General features: G+C 34.0%; 1 protein-coding gene across 1 annotated transcript in view; it reads left to right on the top strand.

Annotated features, from left to right (window-relative positions):
- LOC108531417 (potassium channel subfamily T member 2-like) overlaps positions 1-21995 on the top strand; it is a 126447-nt gene extending 104452 nt beyond the window's left edge. Inside the window, exons 2-4 of the mRNA XM_017874833.1 lie at positions 18913-18992; positions 21271-21370; positions 21950-21995. Of these exons, the coding sequence (XP_017730322.1) occupies positions 18913-18992; positions 21271-21370; positions 21950-21995 (226 nt within the window). The remainder of the gene's footprint in view (positions 1-18912; positions 18993-21270; positions 21371-21949) is intronic.
- Positions 21996-24117: the final 2122 nt, after the last annotated feature.

Raw genomic sequence — 24117 nt, 5'->3', positions numbered from 1 at the left:
AAGCATCGAAAGTGAGAGCTGAAGGAAGAAGGACAAGGCCTGGAAGGAAACAAGGCAAAAGAGAGCTTAGTTAATGTAAGAGTTGTTCATTGTTTTCTTAAAAGTCCAAGTGAATATTCTCGTTGAAAAATTGTACGATAATTAACTCTGGTTGAGGAAATAAAGAGATATCATAGTATGCTAGATTATTCATATTATCCCCAGCAAATCAGAAGCATGCATTTTAAAATTAACAAATGTGTTCCTTTTTGAAGCAAGGTTATTTGGGAGTTTCTGTTTCTCAGCATAGATGCCAGATGGCAGAATCCACAGATTGCCAGCCTCTGCATGCTGATAGTTGTCAACTTTGGATGCTAACAGGGTGTTAGAAGTAACTATTGCAGAGTATCTTTTGATTCAGTATATATTAGTGAGTATTCACTATGAATTAGGTGCTGGGCATACAGTTATAAGCAAAAACTGGTAAGTATCTCATCAGTGGAGCTTGAGGCTTAATCAAACTTTAAGAAGCTTTGTGATGACAAACTTTATTGTGACTTAAAACTAATTCTAAATTTTTATAGAATCCTGGATGCCATAATTAGAATTAATTGAGAGAAGAAAGGATAGGCATAGGGAAATTAGCAGGTAGATCGGAGTACCTCCTTTTTCAGACACAATAAGGTGATGGGGAGAAGAGAGTGGGTGGTTATTTCTTTTCCAGTACTTCCTTCTGTGTCACTATACATCACTCACCCTAGGGATCCAATCTGGCAGTTTTTGCAGCAATATCTAATTAAAGGTCATGCCTTAGAATAGAAGTCTTTGCACATCACAGTACTTTCAATGATGTGAAATATTTTGTTGCTATTTTTGTAGATTGATAAATGGATGGAGTTCAGTTTGGGTTCAATATTTCCATTTTTTACTTAAAGTTTTGTTTTGATTTGTTTCACTGTGTCTTGGTTGAAAATAAATTATAATCTGAAGTCAAGTTTAAAAAGTTTAAATATCTTAGGTCACTATTGCTAGTGTCAACTGAACATGTTCATTGCGAGCATGTTTTCTTTTTTCTCTCTTATTCTGGTAAAACATTTTTACTACTTGAAGAACTAAAGTTAATATTAATATGCACTCAAGTAAAAAGAGGATTCACGTATAACGACATGATTTTGGCTGAACCATGAGAAGAATAGATTTGACATCAGCTAACATGGAAAGGAGTTTTCAGGGAAGAGAACAAGGAATTTAAGTTTGTATATGCTGAGTTGCAGATGTCTGATAGAGATCCAACTAGAAATATTGAGTAGACAGTTTAATGAATATATGAGTTTGGGGAAGTGAATTGAGCTGGAAATATAAATTTGGCAATCCTGAACATATACTTGGATTGCATTTTGAGTGTAGCTAAAAAAGAGGACTATTTTAAGAATAGACAAGAAAGAACCAGCTGAGGTTACTCAGAAGGAGTACCCTGGAAGGTAGGAAGAAAATGGAATGTCTGGAGTGCCCTGGAAGTCAAGTAAAGGTGATTCAAACATGATGAAACGATCAACTGTGCCTAACGCTGGTAGAATAAGTACGATGAGCACTGATCACCAATATCTGCATTTTGCTATGTGTAGAGGTCACTGGTGCCTTGAAAAATTGCTAATTTGGTGGAGAGGTAGAATAGGTTAAAGAAAGCATAAGGGATGAGAAATTAGAGTCAGTGATTTCAGACCTATTGCTAACAAGTGTTGTAGCCTGAATTGTGTCTGTCTCCACCCGCTGATATTTATATGTTGAAGCACTAGCCCCTAGTACCTCAGAATGTGACTGTATTTAGAGAGAGGGTCTTAAAAGAGGTGATTATGTTAACATGAGGTTGTTAGGGTGGGCCTTATTCCAATCTGGCTTGTGTTCTTCTAAGAAGGGTAATTTTGAACACACGTAGGTATGCACAGAGGAAAGATGATGTGAGGGCACAATGAGTAAGCAGTCATCTGCAAAACAAGGAGAGGTGCCTCAAGAAAAATCATCCCTACTGCACCTTGATTTTGGACTTCTGGCCTCCAGAACAATGAGAAAATAAGTTTATCTTTAAGCCACCCAGAATCTATGTTATTTTGTTATAGCAGCCCTGGCAAACTAATATTATGTCTCATTATGTCTCTCTGTCTCCCCTTCCATACTGCTCTGAACAATGACAAGACAGCTAAGTGCCTGTACCATCTATTTCTGCTGTAAGAAAGACTTTTCTTAGTTCATGCACTGATGATGTTGCCTTTAGGGACCCTGGTTTTTGTGAGAGATTTCTGTGGGGAATTTCTGTGGAGCTTTTTGTAGGGGATGTCTTTGAAAGGTTTCTGACCTGTCAAAACAGAAATTCCTTGTCAGCAAAAATTGACAGATAACACCAGGGTGAACAGGAGCTTCAGTGATAGCTTATTTCTCTGGATTCTTATTTTCTTTTCTGGCTTCTAAGGACTTTCCTTACTTTTTTTGCTAAGCCATGCATGTTTTAAAAAGTGTGTGTGTGTGTGTGTGTGTGTGTGTGTGTGTGTATTTATGTGTAATAATTTATTCAACTTTTTTAGATGCTTCCTTCAGGGTGGGGGGAAAGAGTTTCATGGGACATCTGGTCTACCATATTGCCAGATGCAGAATCCTGAATTACTTCTAAAACTTTCTTTGTGGTTAAGCAATTTCCTCTTATATTTGCCAGTTTAATCGTAACTAGTTGCTTGGTTTTGCGTCAGGTAGAGTTACTGTGAAATTAATAGGCATCTAATAAAAGGTAATTGTTAATGCCTCTGGTTGGATTCTCTAGAAGTGGACACTGATACAAACTTTGTTTTGTAGGCTGTTCTGGGAGAGGTGGCTGTTTGTAGCTAAGGCAGACATTGAAGCAGCTGGCAGCTGGAGAATATCCAGCTGTTATTGATGAAGGAGAATCTGGGTGCCACATTTGCAGGTCTATCACATCCACTTACATGATACTTAACACATGATAAAGTCTTAGGAAATAATATTTAACTACTAAATTAGTTGAAACTTAAATTGTTAGCCATTGTTTATTGTGTAAATAAATTTTATCCAGAAAGTTTCTAAAATATCTGTTTAGCTATGGTAATATATTTTATAATCTAAGTATGTTTTATAATCAGAAAAATATGTAATAACAAATATAGAGTAAATTGTATGTATATAACATAAGTCAGGGTTAATTGTATGGGCTCTGGGCTTAGACTGCCTGGAGCAGTTCCATTGTTTATGATTTGCATGACTTTGGGCAAATGCCTCAGTCCCCTAATCTATATAATGGAGGTAGAGATTAAACAAGGCATTATGGCTATGTGCTCTGCATAGTGCCCAGGGGTTATTAGTAAATAGTTCCTCTTGATAAGTTATTCTCACAATTTATTAATATAGTTCTTAGCTTCTACTCAAGTTCTTTTAACTTACATGGGCTTCTTTTTAACTTTCTACATTCATATCTTGCATTTATCTGATTTGCTCCTTTTGTTCCAGCTATTTTTATTTCTTTTACTTCCCTGAGTGTACTATATATACATATATTTACATATTTTTCTCTTTATACTTGCTATTTCTTAAATAAGAAAATATCTTCCATGTGTCTTCTTACCCAAACTTGCCAATCATATTCATCATATTCTATATGGTTCCCTATCAAATTCCTACTAGTGCTAAATATTTGATTAATTTACTTATTGGTAGCATATGGACATTTCTTCTCAGATAGTCCCATGGAGTCCTCCTGCCCATTTTCAATAAATACGTTTACAATTGCTTTTAATCTCCAGAAGTTCAGAATTAATTTTGTTGCGATTCTTAGTTTGTGGCACACCCTCATCATTGTCATGTGGATAGACTTTATTTCATTCATTTATTACTTCATTATTTAATTAATTAACTTAGTAAACATATACAGACAACTATGACACTCGAAGAACCAATACCTTATAAATAACTGAACTATAACTCTGGAATGCTGCACTGTCTTCTCTGACCTTCCTCGCAGAGATAGTTTCTATCCTGGTTTTGGCTTTTCATTCCTTCTGCTTTAAAAAATATGGCTTAACAGATGTGTATGCATCTGTAAATAAGTTATTGTTTAATTTTAAAATGTTTTGAACTTTATAAAAGTGAACACTATGTTACATATAGTCTTAGACTTCCATCTTTCATTCAACATTATGTAACTAAGATTTATTGATACTGTTGCATATAATCATGAACTACAAACTTTTACTGTAATTTTCGATTATATAAATATGTCACAAGTTATGCCTGTCAATGGATATTTAAGTTTCCTCTGTTTTGTATTTAAATGTGCTCTTATGACATGAACTGCTTCCTTGAACCTTCTTTCTTTCTTTCTTTCTTTTTTTTTTTTTTTTTTCAGAGTTTCACTTTTTTTTTTTGCTCAGGCTGGAGGGCAGTGGCGCAATCTCGGCTCACTGCAACTTGCGCCTCCTGGGTTCAAGTGATTCTCCTGTGTTAACCTCTCGAGTAGCTGGGTTTCCAGGCACGTGCCACCATACCCAGCTAATTTTTGTATTTTTAGTAGACATGGGGTTTCACCATGTTGGGCAGGCTGGTCTCAAACTGCTGACCTCAGGTGATCCACTTGCATCAGACTCCCAAAGTGCTGGGATTACAGGCGTTAGCAACCACGCCCAGTCCTTTGAACTTTCTCATACATGCATCTCAGTGCATGTGTTTAAGTTTGTCTAATGCATCTATCTAGGCATGGAGTTGTTAGGTTGTAAATACAAAAATATTTGACTAGACAATGCCAAATTGTTTACCAAAATGATTGTACCGACTCCACTGATAATAAGAAAACCTTTGATTCACATTGTGCAACATTTGTCTTTATTACACTTTTTGATTTTTGCAGTTAAATGGATATAAAATGTTACCTCACTATAGTCCCATTTATATTTCCTGAGTGCTAATGAGGTTTAACATTTCTCACTAAGGTTATTAGCCAATATTTTTCCTCTTCTGTGCCATGCTAGTTGGCGTCTTTTGGTTACATGTTTGTTCTTAATTATTTATTAATAATTCTTTATTCTTAATTTTAAATCTTTACCAGATATTTTATTCAAACATCTTCTCCCAGTTATGAACTTATTTCACTTTCTTTAAGGTTGTAAATAATTAATGTCTTTTATAAATTTGAGCTTATAGAATTTTCTGAACCCATTAGTGAAGTTATTTCTTGGTTTACACTCTTCCTAGAGCAGAAATTTTACACATATTTTCTGTTTCTGTTTTTGTTTTGTTTCTGAAGTACACTTTCACTATTCAAAGTTCAAAAATATTAACCATTATTTTTTCATAAAAGGTTAAAATGTCTTTTAATGTTTCAGGAGGTGATTTTATCTATATCTATATATTGTGAGATAGAGATCCAATTTCTTTTCTGTTTGTTTCTTTACTGTTATTTTTTGCCACTTAGGGAAGCGTTTAAAAAGAATCATTTATTTAATGTTTCTTCTTTTTTGCTACTGTTCAGCCATACCACCTCTGTTATGTATTAATACTTACTATATGCATGAGTCAATTGATTGAATCTTTTTAAATTTCATGAATCAATTTATCCTTCTCTGTACCACTTCCAGAATGCCCTAATTACTGCACCATCATTTTTATTTATTTATTTTTTAAATTATACTTTAAGTTCTAGGGTACATGTGCACAATGTGCAGGTTTGTTACATATGTATACATGTGCCATGTTAAAAGTCTTAATATTAAGTAGAGAAAACCTCTACTCTTTATTTTTCTCCTCAAACATCCAGTATAGTTTGATCTTTTACTCATTGCAGAATCAGATTATCAAGTTCCACAAAATAGTCTATGTGGTTTTGATTGGAAGCTTATGGAATCTATAGATTATTTTATAAGATAATAAATAACATTTGTTTTCCAAAGCAGTTACATCATCTTAAATTATGTTGGCCATTAGTAAGAAATTATTATTAATTTGAGGAGGGGTTGTTATAGCATAATTTTCATATGGTTAAGAACATATCCTTTATATAAACATAAAGTGAGAACATGTCAGAAATTTTATATACCTCATTAATTAATGAAGGAAATAGTAATGCATTAAAACGGGTCCAGGAGCTTTTGTTAAGCTAAGTAATTCTAGGCAATGATAGAATAAGATTGCTGAGTTACCCCTCCACCTGTGCTTCCACAAATACAGTCGCCATCCCACACCAACCCCTAGTTCTACAGGCCCATAAAGACTAACCTTCGAAATTATCTTTTTTGATTAGGCAGAAATTCTTTTGATGCCTGTTAGACAAAACTCCATACATTAATGTCTTTTCCTTCCCATTTGTACAATACCACAGAAAATAGAAAACCACGTCCAGCACTGCATTGAAAGAGCAACTAGTAATTGCCTTCATCTACTTTCAAGTTCTGGATAATTTTTCTGATAGAACTGACAGTGAATTTTTCTTGAGTATAACATTTTCAAATTTTAATTATATCATAATCAACTTCTCAGATAGTTTAGGGAAATTGTATTGAGATGGTTTCATCAGAGTCTTATTTAAAATTGGCAGAATATGATCACCAGATTTTTAGATTACTGCTGTCTTCTTTGACATATGCATATATTTAAAAATAACATTTAGATTTCATATTATATAATAAAATTATAGAAAATAAATTTATTATTTACTCATTTCTTTTAAAATAAAATATAGATGTTTTAATCATTATTTATGAGACCAAATAAAACTTCAGGATCCTTTAGTAGGGGATTTGTGATTAAATGGTGAATATTATTATGGAGAAATGACATGACGTCATTAAAAATGATGACATAGGCCTCATCTACTTTGACTAAAAATAATTACATTATGGAACAGCGGGTGTGGGAAAGCTCCCTTTATACCGTAAACAACAAATAATTGAAATGTCACTAGAAAGCTCAGAAATGAATTAAATTATGTTTGCTCAAACTATCTTCACTTAGTGAGTAAGCTTTAACAGTATTTCAGGAGAGTGATGCTATAATTGAGTTATTTATCAGGCGTTAGGATCAAGGCTCTTGTGGTATTAGGGGGATCTTTCAAGGTGGAAAACTGATTTAGAATGGTAAAAGTTCTTGACAAAGTGAGGGCTTTGAAGGAAGTCTTAATGAGTAAGCTACTGTATGAAAAGTGATCTGTTTGTCCAGGTGAGCAGATTATTTATTATCTCCAATAAATTGATCTGTAGGCATTTTCTGAAGTAAATAATGAAGTTCTTTACTGTATTATATGCTTATTTTTCCCAAGTAAATGATTATTATAGGAATCAAACACATCAAATTGAAATAGATGAACCAGTTTTTGTTTTTCCAATTATACCTTTATTTTAGGAACGTTTTATATTATCAACACACTATAAAAGTTATGAGTTGTCATTGCCCTGTTGTATGTTTCACATATACGCTATGTTTTTTAAATTTCTATAGCAATCCTGTTACATGGAAGTAATATCTGCATTTTACAGAGAATAATAGTTATCGGACCTGGTAATCAAATGCATATCCAAAGCTTGTGCTCATCTTCTTTAGCTGTTACACTATACTACAGAATAAACTAATTAACATACAAATGTTGTGGAAAGCATATTTTCCCCAGAAAACCCATTTGTATTTTCGTTTTTATTAAGTGAAATTATATTTATGACTGTTTTCCCTTCTTCCTTCAAATTCTGTCACCTTGACTTTACATGTATTACACCTACTACAATTTGCCTATTAAAAGTTGTAGGCGTTACTTTAACTTAAGCAAGCGCACTACATACTAAGAGAAATCCTAAAGACATATATGTGTTCCAGTGAGCTGTGCCCATTACTGAATTGTGACTTCTCCGAGTTAAGTGCAAAATGGAAGAGACAATTTGGAGGGTTGATTTAAAATTGTATGTTTTTGGTGGGAAGTGTTAAGTTAAAAAAAAAAAAAAAGTGCTTCCTTCACTGCATATTAGTGTGTTCATGTAATTTCCAGTTTCATACAGATAACTCTCATTGGTTGAACATAGCCAGACTCTGGTAATCCTAGACTGTCAGATCATCTTTATATTTTCCTTCAAGATTTTACAGTGACTAGTGAAATATTCCCATTTGAGTTAGAGATTACATGGTATTTTCTATACTCTTATGTATCGAGAAAAGGAGAAGAGGGTTTTTGTGTTGTAGTTATGAAGACTTTTGATTGGCAAGCTATTAGGTTTATTGTGGGGTTGCAGGTGCCTGTAGTCATATTATAAGCTTTTAAGTAGTTTTGTGATTAACAGCTTTGTATATCTATAATGTATGTAATCATACATATGTATATTTTTGTTTACATATGTATATGTACTTATGTATGTTTGTATATTACCTTTGGGGCCTTTCGTGTGTTCATAAATAATGGGAAGGGGTGGAGGTGGGGTAAGAAGATAAACTTGGAAATAATTTAGGAGCATCTGCTCTTTTTTTTTTTTTTTCCTTTTCTGAGGTGGTAGTGGTAAGAATATGTAATACTTGCCAAACATAATTTATTACAAGCCTAAATTCTGTATATTTTTCCTGTTCTTTATTATACACTTGATAGAATAAAAATGAATAAACCTTTCATTCTTTGCTTTTTTTTTCTTTCTTTTCTTTTCTCTTTTTAATGGCTTGGCTCAGGCCTGCCCACCTCATACAGATGGGGAGGGGGCATGAAGAGGTGGAATCTCTTTGCTATTTAAGAATGACAAAATATGCCTTTATAATTATTCTGAATTTCTTTATCTTTTGCTTCCCATGTTTAGATTTAAATCAAATTGGGGTTGCTTGGATTTAATTATTTTAAATAAAATGGGGAAGTACAGAGAGTTGACCCAGCAAATGAACATTGAATATAAGGATGTGAATTTTCTAACTGAAAAGAGAATTTTTTTTTGCATTTAAAGAGTGCTTTAATAGAAAAGTACTCTTGGCTGATTTCATAATGTGTTTTACCATGGAAACCACAAGACTATTTCCAGTTACCTGCAAGTTATGATTACTAAGGGCTGATAAGGAGAGTCAATGCAGTTATTGAGGGGCTATTGATAATATTTCTAATAAAAGAAATTGATAGTTGTTATTTATCCCATTTTATTTCCTCATTACCATTACATCACATGACATTGTATATGTATATGTAATATATATAAACACATGTATATATGTGCATATACATGTGTGTCTCTGTGTGTGTGTGTAGCTGAGTTCCAGTTCCAAAACTGACATTATTTTGAATTGTACTTTAAAAATGCAGACAATGCTACTAAATGTCATCAAAATTAATCTTTCCTTCCTTATGTTACTGACTAAATGTGTTGAGTATGTTACACTTGAGTAATTATGAAAATAATTAGACTGCAAAAAGAAGTTGTGAAATATCTTAGGGAAAATTGAACAACATTTAAATTGCATTTCTCTGTGTACATAGAGGAGAGTTTGGAAACCAGGTAGAAACTCATTGGAAGCACTTGAGCATGAACTACTTTTTTTTTTTTTTTTTTTTTTTTGAGATGGAGTCTCACTCTGTTACCTGGGCTGGAGTGCAGTGGTGCGATCTAAACTCACTGCAACCTCTGCCTCCAGGGTTCAAGCAATTCTCCTGCCTCAGCTTCCCGAGTCTGGGACTACAGGCACTCGCCACTATGCCCAGCTAGTTTTTTGTATTTTAGTAGAGACAAGGTTCCACCGTGTTGCCCAGGCTGGTCTCAAACTCCTGAGCTCAGGCAATGTGCTGGTCGCGGCCTCCCAAAGTGCTGGCATTACAAGAGTGAGCCGCCACGCCTGGCCCAAAACTACCTTTTTAAAATGAAAAATGGATAGGAGGCTTACTTATTTATTTTTTACAAGCCTTCATTTTATTTTAATATTTATAGATTTAGGGGGAACGAGTGCAGTTTTCTTGCATGGGTATATTGTGTAGTGGTGAAATCTGGGCTTTTTGTGTGCCCATCATCTGAATACTGAACATTGTACCCATTAGATAATTTTTCAGCCCTTATCTCCATCCCACTTTCCCACCTTTCAAAGTCTTCAATTTCTGGTTTTTCATTCTGTATGTCCATGTGTACCCATTGTTTAGCTACCGGTTATAAGTGAGGATATGCAATATTTGACATTCTGTTTCTAGGTTATTTTGCTTAGAATAATGGTCCACAGTTCCATTCATGTTGCTGAAAAAGATATTATTTCATTCTTTTTTTTATACCCAAGTAGTATTCCATTGTGTTTGTATGTGTGTTTGTGTATGTATCTATATCTACCCCACATTTTCTTTATCCAATTATCCATTAAGTGGACACTTAGACTGCTTTGCTATTGGTAGTAGTGCTGCAATAAACATACAAGTACTTGTATCTTTTTGATATAATGAATGACTTCTTTCCCTTTGGGTACACACCCAGGAATTGGATTGCTGGATTGGATGGTAGTTTGATTTTCAGTTCTTTGCAAAATCTCCATACTGCTTACCACAGAGATTGTACTAACTTACATTCCTGCCAGTAGTGTTGTGCACCCTCTTCTCTGCAAACTTTCCAATGTCTGTTGTTTTTTGACTTTTTATAGTAACCATTCTTACTGGTGTAAGGTGGGATCTCATTGTGACTTTAATTTGTACTTCTCTGATGATTAGCATTGTTGAGCATGGTTGCATATGTTTGTGGCTGCATATGTTTGTATGCCTTCTTTTTAAAAATGTCTGTTCATATCCTTTCCACACTTTTTAAAGAGTTTATATTTTTTCTTGCTGGGTTGTTTGAGTTCCTTGTAGATTCTGGATATTAGCCGTTTGTTGGATGCACAGTTTGCAAATATTTTTTGGCATTCTGTATATTATCTGTTTACTCTGTTTGTTTCCTTTGATGTACAGAAGAATCTTCATTTAATTAATTCCTATTTGTCTATTTTTCTTTAGTTGTGTTTGACAAGCTTTCATTTGTTGGTTATCAGAAATTAAGTATGAATATTTGGAAATGGATAGGAATCTGGGTTAGAGTCAATAATCACAGGGCAGACCTTAACAAACATGTCCCACTATTTATGGGTATAGCCCAGTATTTATGGGTGGATCTGTTGTTTACAATGTTCTTTTATAATATTTTACAAATGCTCTAGAATTCTACTACTAATAAAGTCTCAACTTGATAAGAAGGCAAGAAGCAAAAATAGAATAGAAAGATCAGTGTTCCAACTCTGTCCTAATCCTAGCTGTATGCATTTGGGCCAGTCACTAAAATTATTTGAATCAACCTTTTTTTTTTTTTTTTTTTTTTTTCATGGAGTCTCACTCTATCACCCAGGCTGGAGTGCAGTTGTAGAATCTCGGCTCACTGCAATCTCCACCTCCAAAGTTCAAGTGATTCTTCTGCCTCAGCCTCCCACATAGCCGGGATTACAGGCACCACCACACCCAGCTAATTTTTGTGTTTTCAGTAGAGATGGGGTTTCACCATTTTAGCCAGGCTGGTCTAGAACTGCTGACCTCAGGTGATCCACCCGCCTCGGCCTCCCAAAGTTTTGTTATTACAGGCGTGAGCCACCATGTCTGGCCCAAAGTTTTTTTTTCTGTGAAGTTGATATCTATGCTACTCAAGTAAAAATCAAATAAATTAATAACTGTATACTTTATAAACATTTATTGTAATCATAGCTAAAGGTACAAATAAATACACAAATATAAATTCATAACCTATTTGCAAAATCTGTGGGGAAATGACATTTATCATAAGGTAGATTAAGTTGGAATAAGAAAGAGTTCCCAAGGATTCACCTCACCATAAACCCAAGTTTTGCATCGTCAGACGTTATGAGGAAGAAAAGTAAGATGAGGCCGGGCGCGGTGGCTCACGCCTGTAATCCCAGCACTTTGGGAGGCTGAGGTGGGTGGATCACAAGGTCAGGAGATCGAGACCATCCTGGCTAACACGGTAAAACCCCGTCTCTACTAAAAAAAAAAAAAAATTACACGCCTCCTGTAGTCCCAGCTACTCAGGAGGCTGAGGCAGGAGGATGGCGTGAACCCAGGAGGTGGAGCTAGAAGTAAGCAGAGATCGTGCCACTGCACTCCAACCTGGGCGACAGAGTAAGACTCTTTCAAAAAAAAAAAAAAGAAAAGTAAGACGATTTTATCTCTCCCATCATACTATTGGTTCAGAGTCCTCATGGTTTGTAACAAAGAAAAAACTGGCTACCACACTATACCTTCATTCAGGAATTTATTTCTGAATCTTTAATTACCAGTAGGTCCTAACTAATATGTGCGATGCAAATGATACAAGCATGGGCAAAACTCAACATGGCCCTTGCCCTCATGGAGTTTACATTCTAATGAATTAACGTGGTGTGACTGAGAACTGGTACCGTCACCATTATAGAAAATGACTGTATTAGGATTGCCACAATGAAGCACCACAAACGTAATGCTTGAAAACAACAGAATTTGATTGACTGACAGTAATGGAGACCAGAAATTTGAACATAGGGTGTAGGCAGGGTCATGCGCTTTACTAAGGCTCTAGGAGAGGATCTTTCCTTGCCTTTTCTAGGTTCTAGTAGTCCCAGGTGTTCCTTGAGTTTTGAAAGTATAACTCAATCTCTGCCTTTGTCTTCATATGAACATCTTCCTTCTGCATATGTGTCTGTGTGCAAGTTTTTCTTTTCTTATAAAGACACCTGTCATATTCGATTTAGCATTCATCCTATTATAGTATACCCTCATATTAATTTAACTAGCTATGTCTGCAATGACGTCATTCCCAAATAAGTTCGAATTCTGCGGTCGTGAGAGCTAGGACTTTTTTTTTTTTTTAGAGGGACATAATTCATCCCATCACAATGACCTTAGAGAAAATAGGATTAAACTTAGAATAATGTGGTACATTTGGAAAGGTATAATTTTTATTTTTGTTAGTAGTGAAAACAGAGTGAGGGAACTTTGGCAGTATACTTTCTCTTTACTGATCAAAGTCAGATCACCAAACATGGAATTAACGGGATGCCACAATCTAGAAGCACAGAAATAACTCCAGGTGAAAAGTTCTTAGGCATGGTAGTTGTACTGGGAGCTATGTATATTAACTCGCCATTCAGATGTACATTTTCCAAAGGACAACAAACATCAAATAAATAGAGAACAGGACTTCTGTGCATCCATTGAATCTGCCTGCTGAGACCAGAAGGTCGAGGCAGAAAATCCCTTGTCTGAGATGAGTACAGTAATAAAAATCTCATATATGACTCCATGACCAATATTGCAGAATCAGAAAGAAAGAGGAGGGAAATAGCAGGTACCAAGTAGATACAGAGGAAGAACCTTCCTCTGATAATGATCTATATCTACTATAAGATTTAAAAAGACTATCCACAAAAGTTTGACATCCTAAATAGGTGTCAAGGCATTAGCACTAGAAAAAAGCAAACTAGTGTTTCTGAAAGAATGGTGCATTGACAACCTGGATCAGAATTATTTTTCTTATTATTAAAATGATGAGGCCTACTTTAAATTTACTAAAGAAGAATTTCAAGAGTGAATCAGGGAAACTGCATTTTAACAAGACTCCTGGGGAATTTTACATTGAATTCAAGTATCAGAACAAAACAATGAAAGGAAAATGAAAAAATAGTATCAAATTAAAATCAACATTAAGGTAGTTGACATCATTAGGAAAATTGATGACAGTTGCAAAAAACATCTCTGCAGTATCTAAATTGTTTCAGACTATAGAAAATCTGGAGTTTTCAATTCATATTTGAAGATACTAGAATAATCTTAAAAGACATCACACCATTATGACTGTAGAAGAAAACTCCTGAAAAGTATAGGAAATTGAATCCAGCAGCAAATTACCTGAATAGTTTACCATCACAAAACAACTTATTCCAGGATAGACAAAACAATTGCATCATAGAAAAGCTGTTGAAGTAATTCACCAAATCAGTACATGAAAAGAAAAGCAACAATATACTATTAACTTGATAGATTCAATATAGGTTTTTTATAACAATCAATACCCATCCATTACTGATATAATTTTTAGTAAAGTGTAGATATTTAAGCAATCCCAAGTTCAACAAAATACAATTGTTCCTCAGTAATCATGGGGATTGGTTCCAAGACTTCTGTGAATACAAAAATCCACAATGCTTAAGTACCTCATATAAAATAGCATAAGATTTGCATAATAATCTATGCACATCATCCAGCATAATTTAAATTATCTCTAGATTACTTATAATACCTAATAAAATATAAACGTTATGTAAATAGTTGCTATACTGTATTGCATAAGGAATAATGACAAGAAAAACAAGTCTGTACATGTTCAGTACAGATGTTGTTCTTGGTTTTTCCCAAATATTTCCTATCCTCAACTGGTTGAATACATGAATGTGGAACTTAATGGATACAAAGGGCCAAGTGTAATTAATTACTGCTTAAAACACTAGAGGCATCCTCTTATAAGAAAGGGACACCACAATTATTTGACTTTTTTTTTCCCCAAAAATGCTAGTCAATATAGTAAGGCATAAAAAATGAACTATAAATACAGTAGTTCCTCAAATAATGCCATTTCATTCAATATTGCTTTGTTATAACATTGTTGAGAGAAAAATCTATTCCTGGTTGGGGTGGTGACTGTCTGTGTGGAGTTTGCACATTCTGTCCATGTCTGCGTGGGTTTTCTTCAGTTACTGCAGTTTCCTCCCATGTGCCAAACATGTGCAAGTTAGGTGAATTAGTGTGTCTAAATGATCCTAGCATGAGTGTTGATGTTTGAGTGTGTCTTGCAATGTGATGGTGTCCTGTCCAGATGGCATCCTGCCTGGCTCCTTGAGCTGCCAGGATGGGCTCTGGCCACCTACCACCCTGAACTGGAACAAGTGGGTAAATAACCTTGCTTGTTTTCATTAATCTTTCTTGAATGTATGTATAGTTCATATTTATTTCAACCTTTAATATAAAAAGTATTTGGGTCTTTATTTAGAAGTTTGGTGACATTTTTGTGGCCAGTAGAAACTTAACTCTTGTTTACATCAGTTAGTCGATGGTAAAATTGGATTTGTTATCTATCATTTCTCTTAAAGTCACAAAGAAGCTATGGATGACATTGTGAGGTCTTAAAGAACATATCCATGACTGTCTGTCTAGCAAACCCAAGTAATAAATGTGAAAAAAAATCACATGTAAGAGAGATCAACATGGTAGCCATTTCCAATATCAAAACCAAAAAGTTAAAAGATTGGAACAAAACAGTTTTAAAAAGCAACTAAAATTATAAAATAGACAGGAATAAGTGTCGCAAAGAATATGTAAGATCTACCCAAATAAAATGTTGTTGATCAACATAAAAATAACTATTAAATAGGAGAACATATTTCAAAAGAAGATACCACCTAACAATGATTAGAATTCCAGTATCTTTTTAAATCCAATACAATTGTTATTATTGTATTTGAATAAATGTAACAAAATTACCTTAAATTTTAGCTTTTGTATAAGCCTTTGACAAAAATGACATCTAAAAAACTGATGAGAGCAGATTTGCCCTAATTCAAAACTCTGTGGTTCTGGGGAAGGTCCAGAAAGAGTACACGAACTCAGTGTAAGAGTACACTAAAGAGTACACTAACATAGTCTACTAGATGTAAGTAAATTCAGATAAAGTTAGATGGAGGTAGGGAGGTCAGAAGAAAAGAAAGAAGAGAGGGAGGCAAGATTAAAGGAAGGAAAGGAGGGAGGAAGGAATGGAGGGAGGAGATGAAACAGTGTTTAAACTTGAAAAAGGAAGCAGTGAGATTATATTTAAAACCAGTTAAAATCATGAAAAACATTGGGAAGGGTAAACACTAAACTCTGAACTAAATACCTGGGTGCTAAAAAACTGGTGCTGAGGAAGGTCTCAAAAGTATATGCTATCATTAACATGCCTTGCTGCTGGAAAGAGCAATTTAATACATTGAATCAAAAAAATTTTTTTAAAAGCTTTACTTTATATCGTAACCAGTAAGACTAAAGGACATTTTTTTTTTTTTTTTTTTTTTTTTTTTTGTGTGCCCAAAATAAGTCATGTATCAAAAAACATTTTGGTTGCCTTTTGGCTTTAAAAAAAAGTTGTATAATTTCATGTTTTAATATAATCCATGTTTCTCAATGATTATATTGACTCAGATCGCCAGACTCATTAAGAGTTTTACTTCCCATAATTTGATAATTAGATTGGGATTAGGAAATTATTTAATGAGAGACTTCACACCATGCAAAATTGCCTTTGCTCTCAGGAAAGAGAAAGCCAGTGGCTTACTGGAGAGCTCTCCACACTGATGGCCATTGCAAAGTTGGATAATTCTCATTCATAATTTGTGTATTTATCTATTATTAGTTCTATTTAATAGAGAATCACATTATGTGTCATTCCATTTTAATAATGTTGGTCACTGAAATATTTAAAGACAATTGTGACTCCTAACTCTTCATAATTATGAATTCTTTCTAGTTTCTTCTACCTTTCCATATGTCATATGTTTTCCAGATTCCTCATTATTTTAGTTAAGGCTTTAGATGATCTCATTTTAGTTAAAAATGCTCCTCTGCACCTGTGATCCCAGCATTTTGGGAGGCTGAGGCAGGCGGATCATGAGGTCAGGAGATGGAGACCATCCCGACTAACACGGTGAAACCCTGTCTCTACTAAAAATATATATATATAAAAAAAAAAATTAGCCGAGCATAGTGGCGGGTGCCTGTAGTCCCAGCTACTCCGGAGGCTGAGGCAGGAGACTGGCGTGAACCCGGGAGGCAGAGCTTGCAGTGAGCCGAGATTGCGCCACTGCACTCCAGCCTGGACAACAGAGCAAGACTCCATCTCAAAAAAAAACAACAACAACAAAAATGGCTCCTCTGTTACATACCCAGTACTGAACTCCAATATTATCTGAAAAATGGAATCATTCTTATAAATTTGGTAATTCTAGGAAGCAAATCTGCATGGCCTTTGCTGAATTATTTATGTAATAGCCGTATGTCCTCTCAAATTTGCTTATGTAGCCATAACAAATTTCAACTAATTTAGCTTTATCTCACTATTTACAGTTACTATATTTAAAATGAACTGACTTTTCATTTGATAAACAAGGGAAACAGATCCAATAATGCATTTCCAAGACACCGATGAAGTTTTGTTTCTGTATGTGTGTGCCTGGGCTTTTGTAGGATGTATATGTATGTAGATTTGTAGATGGAAATGTTCTGCTAAAAGGTATCATTGCCATTTTAGTGGCAACTTCTAGTCTGGAGAAGTTATCGACTAAAGAGAATCTTGCTTACTTTAAAACAATTTCATTTAATGTATAAGGTGAAGAAAAAACAAAGTAAGTGAGAATATGATAACAAGGAAATATAAATAGAAATATATTCTTTAGAGAGAAGATATAAAAGAACATTCAAGTATTTTAGAAGACACAACACATACAACTTGATTGGTAATTAATTTTAAAAATGCTCTGGTGAGGGGAACATCACACAACTGGAGCCTGGGGAAGGAATAGCATTACGAGAAATACCTAATGTAGACGACGGGTCGATGGATGCAGCACACCACACACATGGCACGTGTATACCTGTGTAACAAACCTGCACGTACTGCACATGTATCCCAGAACTTAAAGTATAATAATTTTTTTAAATGCCCTGTTGCTTTTGTAACACAAGAAACTGCTTTTAAACTATTCATGGTTTTCCTTGAATAAGCAGGGTAATAGAGAGTTTATAAGATAATATAGTAGCGAAATATTTCTCAAATGCATGAGCAGCTTTGTAATGTCAATTTTTTTTTTTTTTCTGCTAGTTTTCTCTAAGGTATCTACTCTTGCAAAAAACAAAATCAAAATCTCATTCCCCAAAAAATGACCCCAAACCTTATCTGGCTTACATGAATTACAATTTCAAAATGTTACCATATTAGAAAAAATGAAATTAAATATTTGTTTTGTGTAAACATTAAAATCCATTCTTAGCTGTTTTGAAATTCTAATTCATAATAAATATATTTCAGAATGATTAAGGAAATTGAGTATTATTTATAAGTTACCTTGCACCGAACAAGATTTCTCGTTTCACTTAGTATTTTGAAAGTATTAATTATGCCTTATCAAAGGAAGACTGCTAGAATTTAGACTATTTATTAAAGTAATATTATTATTTTAGACTGTTGATATTTTTGTATAGTGGATCAAATATATAACATGCAGTCTATTAATTTAGTTGTTTGCTGTATAATCTCTGTGGTAACTTTAACAATTCTATTTGCCACTACTACTTCTTGGTTGATCCATAAGTAAGAAGGTAAAGTGTTATAGAGTATGGTGTTCTAAATAAGCTCTGGATGTAGTGAGGAATTGATTATTAAGCCCTGCCTTTTAAAATTCTGAATAAGTAGATCTGGCATGGTGGTGCCCAAACTGAATTTTTCAAGCATCAGCTAATTCTTACACAGGGAAAAAAATGGGGAAAGCACTGATTCAAAACCCTTTCAAAGACACATATTAAAGACTTTTGCATTATTGCTGTTTTGAATAATCCATACCACTCATTACATTCATTAATACAAATAATTGAATTGACTGTGTATAATATTTAAAAAGATTATATCTTTAAAAGTAGAAAGTAACTGCTCCTCTCTAAATCAGTACTTTACTCAGTTCTCATTTTCCATGGCAGGGAATTTACTAAAATATGTAATGCATTAAATCAAATAATTTATTTTAAAATTGTATTATTCTTTAAGTTAATTAGAGAACTACAGATGAATGATATTTGCTGCTCTTCATGAAAATAAATATATGATGGCTTACATACATTTACATGTTTTTATTTTCTGTTTGCAGAGTACAAGTTGAATTCTATATGAATGAAAATACATTTAAAGAAAGACTAAAATTATTTTTCATAAAAAACCAGAGATCAAGTAAGTTATTCATTTCATTCCTCCTCTCTGTTCGTACATATATTTACTTCAAAATATTTAAACTGTGTAATCTTTTGCAAAATACTTTTTAGAGGAAAAAAATTAGTTATTTTTTTCCAGCAGGTGGTAACGTTTTAGAAAAATATAGACACTACGTATAGTGATATTAATGCCTCTTGAACATCTTCAGTTCTCCAAATTCCATGTCAATAAGTCGACTTCTGAGTGGACTATCTGGATTAGTAGAAACATTGAGGAAAACAATTTAAATGACGGTCCCTCCATTTTAACTCTAAATATTGTAGTTTCAAAAAGCTCTGGTAGACCACAATGGGAAACAATTGTCTGATTTAGGGAAGGGAACGTTTAATATTTCCTAATCATTCCAAATAATAAGAAACATCTAGATTGCACTGAAATATACAGATTCCTATCTTTCTTAGTCTGGAGATTTTGAGCCAGGAAGTGTAGGGTAGATCTCAGAGTTTAACATCCCAGTGATTCTTATCATCATACAAATGTAAGAAAGTAACAAAGTAGAACTTCAAGAATACAAAATTGGCATAGTCACTGTCCTCCTGAGCCTATTCAATGTTAGGAGTGCCTCTGATACTTGTTGCTTCCCAAAATGCCACATATGTTTAAAAAGTCATATGTAATAAGCCAATGTGCAATTTTTTTCATGGTCATTGCTTAAAATATCACAAGGAATGGAAAGGCCTGCATTAGTTGATGTAGACGTTAAGCTCTGTGAATTTGACCGCGAAATCCTCCTGTCAAAATTAAGTTGTGCCTCTGTAGGTAGGATTCAAAGAGAGAAACTTGACTTGTGGGAAGCTATCCAAATACTGGTGATAGAGAATATTTCAATATTTAAGTCATACTGCTCAGATAATCTTAATGACAGACTGGCCTCAAGGTAGAGACTGTTAGTAGCTAACGCTTTCCTACCATGATTGTTCAGACTATCCAAGGAAGCCCCACAAATAGATATTACCTAAAGGGGTCACATCATCTGAATAGTTTCCCTTATTTCCGTACTAAGAGTCCTATCTTTCCAGGCCAAAAAAGGTGGATGCATTGTTTGAATCCTTCACCCATAGTCAAATGCAACTAAGCAGTTATGAGGAGGCCCATTTCTATAAAACCGGCACAATTTCATTAATAATTTGAAAGATTTTATAAAGAAGTGAATCCATAAAATGTATTCAGCATTTTAATTGGAAAACCTAGGAAAAATTTCACAATTGATAAGCACTGACCTTTTAACTGGTAAGAAATGTTACCACAAGTACACTCACAACGGCAGAGTAGGACAAAAAAGGTGACATTTCATTTCTAGATTTTATTAAGTAATAATTATAAGGAAGTATTTATCAAAATTTTACTCATAATGCATGAATCAGATATCACAGGTAATTACAGGAAAGATAATGCTCATATTAATCAGACTTTATGCATATTTTGCTTAATCTTAAATACTCTTCTTCATCATCGTTGAATATTACAGGCTGCATAATTGTGACCTACACAGTTTAGAAGATACATACATGGCAGTTTTAATTCCCACAAAAGTTTAAGATTTCATGGGTATTTTAAATAGCTAAAAATAGAATTTAATTTATTGAACTTTAAATGTATGTGTGTGTGAGAGAGATGGAGAGATTGTGTGTGTATTTCTCAGTGTATGCTATTAAGATTTCTCTATACTTATTTAATATATAATTATATAATGAATACATAATATATAATTATATAATTGGTATGTGTTATAATTATATAGCTAATATTAAATATACAACAGAGAACTATACAAATATAATTAATTTGTTTATAATCACATCCACAAGATTCTGTGAAGGTATGAGTTTTATAACTTGGCTTGTGAATTTGTAAGCAGCTAGATTTTCTACCCAGTTAAACTTTATCCCAAAACTTACGGATATATAAAATGCTTAAACTTATAAACATACTTTAATCAACCTTGATTGGACATACATTTTTTGGCTTCTGAATGTTCAAATCTAGATTTAGTCTCGGTATAAAATATGCACTCTCATTTGCAGTTCAAGTATTCTGTCAAGCTCACTTTTTGTTTCAATATTCAGGTAATTAAAATTCAGTTACCAAGAACTTCAGAGAGTTTAGACAATTATAGTAGTGTAGCTTCTAAATACAATTTAAGTGTTGTATTTAAAGTTGATATTTTTGACAATTCTTTTTAGTCTTTTGTGAACTAAGTTCAAATGAAAATAAAACTTTTATTGTTTGTTTAAAGGTCTAAGGATACGCCTGTTCAATTTTTCTCTCAAATTACTAAGCTGCTTATTATACATAATCCGAGTACTACTAGAAAATCCTTCACAAGGAAATGAATGGTAAGGTACCTTTTCCTGACCTTCAGCAATATTATTTTGATTATTTTGAGTTGTATCACATTTTAAATTTAAAGCATGTTGTGTAGAGCTTCATTTTTAAGGATGTTTTAGTTGTTTGTCATAAATAAAATTGATCTGATTTACAGGCACTTCATAATTCTTGTAGGTTCTTTATAGGTATCTTTTATTATTTTTCTGTTTGATGCTAATATTGGACTGTTAGGCATAAAATTTTATTGCTAGCCAAAGTGCATTAAGTAGTTTTTGTTTTAAAATGGGTGTCTCTTTAAAGACCCCAATATCTTTCTGTTCTTGATTTTCAGATACTCCCAAAAGGTTTACTCTACTGCATGCCAGTTTTATATTTTCATAATAATAAGTAGTTATTAACCTTCAATGGAAACACTCCATCATATATTGGGAAGGATAACTATCTCAAGACTCAGTTTTAACCTGTGCAGTTCTTTATCTTATTTGAGTTAAATGACACTGATGTATTAACTTGAGTTATTTTGTGCTCATAATCGTGTTGCTCTTATTAAATTATATTTCTAGTCATTTGTGGATTTTCGTTTTTAGGCTCTGCCTTTTGCTGGAAGCAGTAGGGAAAGGTACTGGTGTGTAATTGTATGTATATTATTTATCTCATCATCATCCTGGACCCTTGTCCAGCCTACTAAATATACAATGATTTTCAAAGCTGAAAATTTAAATTTGATGACTAACATCTGTACAATTATTTCTTCATGTGCAAGTCTGCCTTAAGAAAATTAAAAAACGAAAAGATAAAAGTAAAATGAAAGTGAGCTCAGAATCTGCATCTAAATGAATTGGTTACCCCTCAGCTTGTTTAGGTAGTACAAATGATTCTGTATTTGTTGAAAAGTTTGCATTTATTTAAAGGTGTCTAGATTTATTTAATGTTAAAGATTAATAAGTGAGCTTTTATTTAATAATCTGTGATAATTCTTTATAAAACTATTTAATGAAATATAATTATGAGTATTTCACTGTGTCTTTATTACTTAGCGTGTACCAGTCACATTGCTATTAGCAAATATATAGAGAGGCACAGGAACATTCAGTATCCTTAGGGAACTTTTAATCTGTGAAAAGATTGTTTATTTTGGAGTTCCTGCTATTTCTGTCATTAGACTAGTTTTCTTATATGTGTTTTTTTTTCAGTATATACTTCATCTTATTATTCTCACCTTATATATGAAGAAACAGAGGTTTTCTCATATTTGCCACTCTGCTTTGAGACCCTCAGGACTGACTACTTACTATGCTTTTTAATCTCTGTGTAACTCAGTGACCATAGGAAACCATTCCCCCAAATTCCAACTGCGTATTTAACTTTCCTACTTTGATGTCCAGACATTTCAGACTCACTGTGTTCCAATTAGCTTTTTCAGTGCTCTTCCACATCTCAGTGACTGAAAACTCTATCCTTCCCCCAAACCCTGCTGTACTCACAGCCTTCCACATTTTAGCTGATAACAATTACATCCTAGAAGTTGCTTGTACTAAAAGCTTTAGAGTCATTTCTTTACTTTTCTGCAGCATATACAAATGCCTTAGAAAATTCTCTCATTTCTACTTTCAAGATAAACCTAGCACATAATCACTTCTCAATGCCACCATATTTGTACAAGCCACCTTCTCACACCTGGAGTGCTGCAATAGCCTCCTAATTAATTACTCCCACTAATTCTGCCTTTGTTCCCTTTTGATAGATTCTTAATGTAGAAGCTATTTGTGTAAAATATAAGTCACATTTTGATACGACTCTGCTCTGAGTGCCAAAGTACTTACGACCGCCTTATGACTTCACCACCCACTACTCATCCCACACCCATTCTGCTCCAGCCAGATTCGCCCCTCTCTGTTCCTCGATCATACCAGACACACCCAGCTTAGGTCCTTCATAAGGGCATTTCTTTGCGTCCAGGATTCTCTTCCTTCAGATAACATAAGGTGCACTTCCTCAGATAATATGAAGCTTCCTACTTAAAATTGTAATCTCCTCATAAGACTCCCTTAATAGCGTTCTTTTACTTTTTTTTCTTTTCTTTAGAACCTGTTTCTCTTTTACATATTCTACCTAATATTACTCATTTATTTGTTTTCTGTGATTTTCCATGAATACTAGAGAGGATATTCCATGACAGCAGGGATCATTGCCTGAATCCCCGGAGCCTGGCACAAAGTGGGAAACAATAGTCATTTGTTAAATGAATGAATGGATACATGAGTAAAAGAATCTAATCTTTAGATTCTTAGTAATCTAACTTTTGCCTACTCCACCTCACCAGCCCCTTACACCAGCTCTGCTGAACTACTTGAAGTAGCTTATACACTCTTCAGTCTCCCTTCCTCTGGGCCTTTGAACATTCTTCTCCTTCTTCTGGGAAATTAGGTTTCCTGCTTCTCAGAACCCACACTTTTTTAACTTGCTTCTGGCCTCCAGGGCCTTCAGGAAAACAACTTTTTGGATAACAGTTAATCCAAAATCCTTATGGGTATTGTGCCCTGTAGCCCAGTTCCACTCTGGCTTAGGAGTGTCTTCTGAGTACTCTCCCACATACTTCTCTCACAACAGCCAAAGCATTACCGTTGATATTACCATTCCCTTATCAGTCCTTTCTATGTGCTCACCAAGGGCAAGAACCATGCCATGTTTTCCTCTGTAGCTCTCACACTAAGCACAGGACTTGCTAGGTCAGTGAATGCTGCTGAATTAATGA

The sequence above is a fragment of the Rhinopithecus bieti genome, unplaced genomic scaffold, assembly GCF_001698545.2.
Source record: "Rhinopithecus bieti isolate Rb0 unplaced genomic scaffold, ASM169854v2 scaffold_9420, whole genome shotgun sequence".
Taxonomy (NCBI): domain Eukaryota; kingdom Metazoa; phylum Chordata; class Mammalia; order Primates; family Cercopithecidae; genus Rhinopithecus; species Rhinopithecus bieti.
This window is presented reverse-complemented; position numbering and strand designations above follow the sequence as displayed.